This window comes from Octopus bimaculoides, chromosome 16 (assembly GCF_001194135.2).
Source record: "Octopus bimaculoides isolate UCB-OBI-ISO-001 chromosome 16, ASM119413v2, whole genome shotgun sequence".
Lineage (NCBI taxonomy): Eukaryota > Metazoa > Mollusca > Cephalopoda > Octopoda > Octopodidae > Octopus > Octopus bimaculoides.
Window position 1 is genome coordinate 34,128,822 of NC_068996.1, and position 9,153 is coordinate 34,137,974.

The 9,153-nt window shown below is 39.3% G+C and overlaps 1 protein-coding gene across 6 annotated transcripts in view; it reads right to left on the reverse strand.

The window, feature by feature from the left end:
- LOC106882168 (uncharacterized) overlaps window positions 1-9,153 on the reverse strand; it is a 76,250-nt gene that overhangs the window by 29,383 nt on the left and 37,714 nt on the right. The window contains exons 1-2 of one of the 6 annotated variants that reach the window (XM_014932752.2): window positions 2,566-3,008; window positions 1,492-1,652 (exon numbers count right to left, since the gene is read on the reverse strand). In XM_014932752.2, the coding sequence (XP_014788238.1) occupies window positions 1,492-1,520 (29 nt within the window). In that variant the 5' untranslated portion in view covers window positions 1,521-1,652; window positions 2,566-3,008. Of the gene's footprint in view, window positions 1-1,491; window positions 1,653-1,851; window positions 2,111-2,147; window positions 2,268-2,321; window positions 2,502-2,565; window positions 3,009-9,153 lie in introns of those variants that run through there. The other 5 variants (XM_014932755.2, XM_014932751.2, XM_014932754.2 and 2 more) reach the window with 5 other exon arrangements.

The window sequence follows — 9,153 nt, forward strand, 5'->3', positions numbered from 1 at the left end:
ATATATACATATATATATATATATATATATACAGATAGATAGATAGATGGATAGATGTATGTGTGTGTGTGTGCATTAAATAAATAGGTAGGTAGAGAGAGAGAGAGATAAGTAGGTAGATAGACGGATAGATAGATATATAGATAGATAGATAGATAGATACACAAGACAGTCAGAAAGGCAGATAACATAGTTTACTTAAGCCAGCCCACAGCCTTTTCTCTCGAATGACAGGCTAATGGACCGGCTTAGCCACAGGTTAATTAAGACACTGTATTTCTGTGAACATAAGTTTTATTTTATTGTGTCTAGGAAGAGTCATAAAGCCAATATTATTAACACATGCACTGGTTTAATCCCATTCCTTATTATTAGTCAATTGGTTAAATATCCAACAAACCGATTGCTTGTTTAATTTAGTTAATCGGTAAGCCATTTGTTTTGCTTTTGTTTGTCAAAGTTCATTCATTGATACTTCCAACCTTTTCAACGAGTTTTTTTGTTTAGATCAGTTTGAAACAAAAAAGTTTTGCATCATAGAACCAGTGGCAGTCACAGGTGGGTCAGTACCAAGAGGCTAAACTTATGCCCTCTGTTGGGTATTGAATATTTTTTCTCTGGCTCGTTACCCAACAATGGTGTGTGTGTATTTATAGTTTCATGATGCATTTCACTGATGCTCTGGCATGTATCATCAATAATGTTTCTTGAGGTCTCAGGTTTCATGTTTTTAACGTGCATGTATAAGTGCGCGCGCGCACGTGTATAAATCAGCAGCAGTTCCAAGTTGGCTCAAGAGCCGAAAGTTTGGTACATATCACTTATTAAAATGAGAAGAGTCACGTACGAAAACTCTCGACCTTTGAATCACACTTCATGTGTGTGTATATAGGCCACCGGCCATTAGGGTCTGACGAGACGTATGACCCTGGGTAACTTTGTGAACCAGCCATAGCTTTCTTTCTCCAAATATATATATTGCCTTCTACTATAGCCTGGGGACGACCAAAGTCATGTGAGTGCATTTGGAAGACGTCCCCCACCACCATCGCTTGACAACCAATGTTGGTGTATTTACGTTCCCGTAACTTAACAGTTCGGCAAAAGAAATCGATAGAATAAGTTCTAGGCTTACAAAGAATAATCCTGGGTCGATTTGTTCGACTAAATGCAGTGCTCCAGCATGGCTGCAGTCACATGACTGAAACAGGTAAAACAATAAAAAAATACAAACACACACACACACACACCAGATATTTGCTTTTTCTTTTTAACGAAACGTCGAGTCGTCGATGATCAGGAAGAAATATAAGAGTGTAATGAAAATAAAAATTAAAAAATATTCAGGGATGCACAAAATATACACTCGGTTTAAAATTTACATAAACATGTATGCGTGCGTGTGTGTTTGTGCTTTTCTGTACTTGCGTTAGTGTGTGTGTGTGTGTGTGTGTGTGTATGTATGTATGTATATAAAAGTACAATGTTTACCTGTCAGTTTTCCCATCGAAGATGTTCATATTTACCGGTTGATATGTTATATAAGTTAGAATGGACTGGGTGTATAAATGTGTTGTCACTGGAACACAAGTGTATCGATTGGCAAGTAGTGTCCTTTTAGAAGTACATCGAAGAAAACCTTTTATAAATATCTGAAATATATACAAACACATTCAAACATAAGTATATATGTAATTACAAAATAATATAATTATTTCATAAAAATTCATAAGGAAAACAGGATCGACCAGAAAAAATGCATGAACAAACAAATTAATGTTATTGAAAGTGATTATGAAATTATATTTGGTAATGGGAGGTGGAGACCAGGGAATAAGTATGAAAATGTACCGTTTATTTAATGTTTGGTTGCTCGTTGCAGTTGCTGTCATTAAAAGTTCGATAGAAGATTTTAATGTTATTAAGAGCACCGGATTAATGTACATACCAGTATTTAGTTTAATACGTTATATATATTCTAACCCACTCTTGATCAATTTGGCTCTTTATCCCTCCGATGTACGATGGATATTGATAATCTGAAGTTCAAGTAATCTACTGGAATTAAAATCATTCTCTTTTATCATTTCCTTAGCAAAGAACATAATCGAATTATTTGTGTAAGATTGCAAAATAAATATAAATACCATTGAAAAAGTATTGTTAAATTATGATTGTTGATTATGTTATCTGTATCTAAGATAACGTATGAAGTTATATAATGAACGTAAGTCATATATATTGTAGAGTGCCCTATATGTGTGTGTGTGTGTGTGTGTGTGTGTGTGAATAGATACACAGAAAGAAAAAAATATCCTTACTATGTGCGAAAGTATGCACGTACTTTTCTGTGTGTTAATGTAAGTTTGTGTGTATGTGAATAGATACACAGAAAGATAAAATATCCTTACTATGTGCGAATGTATGCACGTACTTTTCTCTGTGTGTTAATGTAAGTTTTTGTGTGTGTGTGTGTGTGTGTGTGCATGAAAAATCCAACAAACTAGGGATATTAATTCAATTACAATCTCTTACAAAAAAAAAAAATCTGAAATGTTATCGCACCTGATAAAGTGTGTGAAGCAGCAACAGGTCTAAACTAAATAAACTAACATGAATCTCAAATTTATATAGAAGAAATTCAAGTTCACAAAAATTTATTCTTGAAGTGCCTCTATTTAAATCAGAAAATGGGTTTCCCAGAAAGTGAAGAATTACGTGGAAAAAAAACCCACACCTATATCTTTTTCTGGGTCACCTAACAGTTTAACGTGGACGAAAAATATTTGTTGTCGTCTTTCTGTCGATCTCTTCCTCTCTCTCTCTCTCTCTCTCCTCTTTATTGCTTATACATTCATTTGTTATTTCATTGTGGTGCAAGTATACATTTCTAACATTGCTCCAGGTCCAATAAATATTTTGGGAAATTACAGTCGATTAAAGTTCCCTCATTATATAACTATTATCTCCTTTATCAACCCATGTGGAATTTTAGCTTAACAATCTGAACCGAAAAAATACTACATGACACACGTTACATTGCTCTTAAGTTTTAGCTTTTCTTGCCAAAATGGGAAAAAAAAGTTGGGATTGGCTGAATCGGTGGCGACATTGGTATTCCCTGACATACTGAATTACGTCAAATTATGATCAACATGTTGCTTATCGAGAAACGGACGTAAAAAAAGTGATTATTGTTAATAAAAACACCACCATCTCTACTACTACTGTTACTATTACTACATCGTCATCATCGTTTTCCTTGTCATCGTCATTAAGTATTTCAAGCACCACTTGAAGAGGATGGTCATACTGGCGAAGGAAAAGAAGTCTTTTGGAAAGTTGTGTAAAAATGCTAAGCATGGACTGTACGAATAGGTCTCCTGTAAATCTATGCCTGTATAATGTGGAGGAATATTGGACAGGACCCTGGACAATATACAGGGCCGGATTAAGATCCACAGATGCCCTAAGCACTTAAAAGATTTTTGTGTCCCCGTATATATACATACACGAGCGGGTGCTGAAAAGTTCTTGGCTTTAAGGGTGTCGCGAATGTCCAACCTTCCGAGTTCTTTTACATGACTTAAGAAACTGAAAGATCGCTGCAATACACATGTGAATCTGAGAGGGGAATATGTTGAATAAAATCATTATTAACTGATCCTCTTATATTTTCTTTTACCCAAAGCCAGGAACTTTTCAGCACTCCCTCGTATATATTTAATCCAAAATTTAAACAATAATAAACCATAAAATAAATATTTATTTTTCAAGATGAAGCAAAACTAACAGTTAGATGGAAAATAATGTTAATTTTTGTACACTTCCACTTTATTTAAATTTGAAAAAGATTTTCTTACTTTTTTATTAATTACAAAGTCTTTGATCAGATCCTCCCTATGACACTATAAACACTGAAAATATATTTCCAATCATATAAACCAGCTCAAATATTAATTTAACAAGTTTAAAATGATTTCTTTTGTGCTGTAAACTATTTATCACTTCTGTGGTGCACTCCTTCCCATGATTCCCCAAGCATGTACTTATTTTGCATAATGGTTAATCCACTACTAGCGGCACAGGTCAGTTTAGGGAGTGGAGCAATCCCTACTTGGCCCTAGGTGGATGTTCTCTGTGGTTAAAGATATTCACACAGTCACATCATGTGCCCTCTCATAAATATTATGTCTTTATGTGTGAGGCTGGTTTTGTGGTCATTCCATCCACATGGTTTTGGATTCTGTTCCACCTTGTGGCATCTTAGGCATATGTCTTCTGCAATTCTGGGTCAATGCAATGCCTGGTGAGTGAATTAGTTTAATGAATTCTGTAGGAAGTTCGTTGTACATGTATATACATATATGTGTGTTGTAGATTTGAAACCAAATTGGCAAATTCCCAAGTTAAAATCACAGCTTAATAATAGCCTTTTCATGTGATCAGCTGGGTTATGGATCAATCAGCTTTGAGACTTTATATGATTTAACTTTCTAGAATGTCCCATTACACAGCTTATAAATAGGCATACTTTTAGTACCAACTTTGCAGAGTATCGAAGACCAGGCAAAATGCATCTCCACTCTTGCCAGGCATATTATGCAGAGGCTGGCTGATTCATTTCACATGTCTCAGCTCTCATCTCAGTTTGTGGATGGTTGCAGCTAAGCTAAGCTCATTCTCATTTTGCTACTTTTAACAGTTGTAGTGACCCTTGGTGGCTACAACGGCAAGCAAAATGGAAAAGGGATGTAACAAGAGTAATCTTCCTCAAGCTTCTAGAATGTTCGAGATTTTAGTAGAAAGTGGGTTATACATCTTTAGATTGTATACCTGACGTGTAGGATGCATATAGATAAGGTCCATAGATAAGGTCCATAGACAAGGATCTGACTATTGGAAGTTGAACAAGTCCTTATTGGATTGTGAAACTTACCCTAGCCAGATTAAGGTGTTAGTTATGAGGGCACTAACTGGCACTGTGTTAAATAACTGGTGGTGGGGTGCCCTCAAAAGAGCCGTTCTTATTGAGTTGATTAGATTTTTCAAGCAGTTAAGTTTAGAGTAGAAAGGGAATTAGTTAAGGCGTTAGAAGAGGTGCTGAGAGTGGGCTCTGCACTCCAAGTTTTGGCGGTGAGATCGGCCTTGGACTGACACCTCAATGCCAAGCACGAAGGATGCAGAGTCCGGGCTAAAGTACGTGCACTGGATCACAAGGGTATCAACGTTACTGGGTGGTCTCGCTCAGTAGAAACCCAATGTGGCGTGGATGCTATGATAAGGTCTGTGGTTAATGAACTTAGACAGGAGATCGAAGGACAGGAGGAGATGTGCAAGGCCTTTCATGAGCACTTTGCTGTGTTGTTCAGAAGGAGCGGGATGCTGGACCATGGGGATTTCCTGGCCAGTGGCCCGTGTCTTTCAACATGTAACACTGAGCGCTGTGAAAGGCCAATCACGGCTGAGGAGGTCATAGAGGTGCTTTCCGAGTACCCCAGGGACAAGTTGCTGGGATTGGATGGTCTACCTTACAAATTTTATAAAAGTACGCCAGACTTATTTGGGAACATATTGGCTAGTGTTTACACAAAGTGGCAGCAGAATGGGAGAATTCCCAAACCTGTGAGCCGAGGAGTCATGATACTTATCAAGAAGGACCCGAGCAAGGGGGATAACGTAAATAATTTTTGGCCCATAACTCTACTAAACACAGAGTTAAAGATTTTGGCCAAGGTGTTAGCCAAGAGAATGAAGATTGTTGTAGACCACATGGTGGGAGAGGCACAGACATGTGCCGTCCCAGGTAGGACGATATTCGACAACCTTCATCTCATACGCTACACCATAGAGAGGGTAGGTAAAGTTCCTGGCAAGGGTGGGGCACTGGTGAATTTAGACCAGTCTAAGGCATTTGATAGGGTCAACCATTGGTAGTTGGCAGCGGTCCTCCGGGTGGTTGGACTGGGCCCGACTTTCTGAGGCTGGATCGATGCTTTATATTGCAATATTGAATCTGTAGTCCGGGTGAATGGTTCTTCTCAAGCCTATCCATGATTGAACGTTCGGTTCGCCAGGGTTACCCCTTGTCCCCGCTCCTGCATGTATTGGCTCTTGAACCACTGCTGCGGAGATTGGGGATGATGGGAGGAGACCCACGTGATTTATATTATGGTAGAAGTGTGATGGCATATGCAGATGATGTTACTATCATCGTATCTGATGAAGGGCAGCTACCTTGTGTAGAAGATGTATCAAAGGATACGAAGTGGTGGCAAGGGCAAAAATTAACCAGGAAAAATCAGTAGGCTTGCAACTTGGTACCTGGCGTGGCAAGTGGATGCCTCCCAACAGCATCGTTGGACACTGGATGGAAGGCCTGGTTAAATTGCTTGGAATCTGGTTTGCATCAGATCTCCAGGTGGAGAAGAACTAGAGTGAGGTACCAAGTAAGGTGATGGCCATAACCCAGACCTGGTCTAGGAGGCCATTATCCTTGCTAGGGAAGACTGAGGTTGCACAGGTGTTTATAGCATCTGTGATAAACCATCGCCTGACTATCGTGCCTTGCCCTGGTTTGTGGCTGACCAAGATGGAACGGATCCTTTTCCACATTTTGTGGAAGGGGAAACCACCACTTGTGAGGTGCTCCATCTGCTGCCAGAAACCATTAAAGGGTGGGTTGAGGATGCCTTGGCTGATGATGCACAAGCATGCGTTGAGGCTGAGACACCTCTGGCACTAACTAGATGGTGAGCAGGTGTGATCACCGCAGCATGCCAAGCAGCTTTTCCCACAATTGAAGTCCCTCTGGGACTTAGGTACATGGATCAAGTGGAGACCTAAGATGGGAAAATGGCAGAAAGAGTGCAGACAATCACTTACTCTGTTCTCCCAAGCGAGCAATACCAGCAGTGAGGTTACCATTGCGGATTTCTATAGAGGGTTGGTGGAGTTTAAGTCCAATGACATACTGGGGGAGACTTTAGGCTTTGATGATGAGCAACTGGTCAACCTATTCAGAAGGACATTCGGGCCAAGGTATCTAGATAATTCTCAGAAATCCTTGGCTTGGTTGTGCTACCAATCAGTCTTACCAGTTCGAGAGAGGTTGTCTAGACACGGTTTCAACCCCCCCCCCACACACACACACATGTCCGAGGTGTGGGCACGTCAGTGAAATTGTCATTCACGCCTTCGTACACTGTGGGGAGTTGAAGGGGTTGATAGCCTATGTTGAACAACTGATGTTGGATGTGGAAGGAGTACAGCTCTCGACTGAGCCCATAGTTAAGATTGTACCGCCTCCCTCCCTGAACAAGGAAAGGAAGGCAGCCTTTCTCTGTGTAGTGGCCATACTGAAAGAGACAGTGTGGAGGACATGTACAAAAGCGATTGAGGTAGGCCACTTTATCTCTGGACAAGGGTTGGTAAGTTGGTTCAACTTCCACCATTTAAGGAAGATCCATCTGGAGAGAAAGTACCTGCCTCTCAGTGTGTATGAGAAAAGTTGGACAAATGTGGTAAGAAAGCTGAGTATGAATGGGGCCATGCTGGTGTAGCCAGTCAAATGGAAAAGAAGGAGGAAAACGTTTTCTTGCCCCCCAAAAAGGGGGAAAAAAGAAGAAAAATAGGGGGAAAAAAAACAAAGGTTCCAAATCGGGGGGTTGAAAATAAACCCGGAAAATATATATTTCAGTATTTTCTATTCATATACTTCACTAACATTAACTTCACTAACATTTTAAAACTCATACCATTTTTCATCACAGTTTTCATGTTTGTAACCCCAACACCACTACACCTTCCCCTGTAAGACTGTCTGCTGTTTGTCCCCGGCCCCTCCTTTTGTATTTTCTAAGTATGCCCTTATAGGCAATAAAGAAATTCATTCAGTGCCTGTTGATTCTTCAACATGCATTGGGTCAGGTCGCCACACTTTATGCCCGCTCGTGGTCCCGTTTGCCTTTCTTACTTGGAGACATGTGACTGCAACCAGAACATATTCATGTAATGTTATAAGCTTCCTTCAATTAACTTTGTATGTTAATGCATTACCTCCAATAATAAGTTATGACTTATTACAAGAGTCTCGTGAATTCTATTCTCTTGTTGTTATGAGCAAAACAGTGACTCCCTTTTCTCTCATACTGACTAAATTATAGTGTGTCATTAAGGCAACGTTACCACCAAAAATGATAACCCTGACACCATTATACAGTCATTCTAATGACTCTTTACTCAACCTAAGAGACAGTAACCACAGTCTGCAATTTGCAATAATGAACTCAGCAAGGTATATTTTCTCCACTTATAGCAGTTTATTTACAGAGCCTACTTAACCAACTATTTTGTAATAACTACAGAATTATACTTTCCAGTGTGTAAACTTTGTTGTTGCAGTTTTAATTCAAGACCAACATTAAAAATATTTTGTGTGGTGAAATGAAATTCTGTTAAATGTTCACAAGTATTATGCATTCATTATACACAGCCTGAACACAACTCAACCACTAGCATCTCACATCTTTCATTCTATGACCATTGTGATGATTGGTAATCAGTTCTTGTGAAATGTGTGTGTATATATGTATGCATGTGCATGAATATGCATAACTGTTGGCAGCCCATGGCTTGCCTTGAACAAAATGGGTGATGTGATGTTTATGTTGACATTGTGACCTGTGCTTTCAAAAACCTGATGGCATAAAGATCTTCTTTACTTGAAACACAAGATTGGTGACAGGAAGAGCATTATCTGGCCATATAATCAAAGGCAATGAGCTGGTAGAATCGTTAGCATACCGAGTGAAATGCTTAGTGGTATTTCGTCTGCCGCTACGTTCTGAATTCAAATTCCGCCAAGGTCAACTTTGCCTTTCATCCTTTCGAAGTCGATAAATTAAGTACCAGTTATGCACTGGAGTAGATGTATCGACTTAATCCCTTTGTCTGTCCTTGTTTGTCCCCTCTGTGTCTGGCCCCCTGTGAGCAGTAAAGAAATAAGAAATGTTAGCACACCAGGCAAAATGCTTAGCAGTATTTCGTCTGTCTTTATGTTCTGAGTTCAAATTCCGCTGAGGTTGACTTTGCTTTTCATCCGTTCAGGGTCAATAAATTAAGTACCAGTTGCGTACTGAAGTTAATCTAATC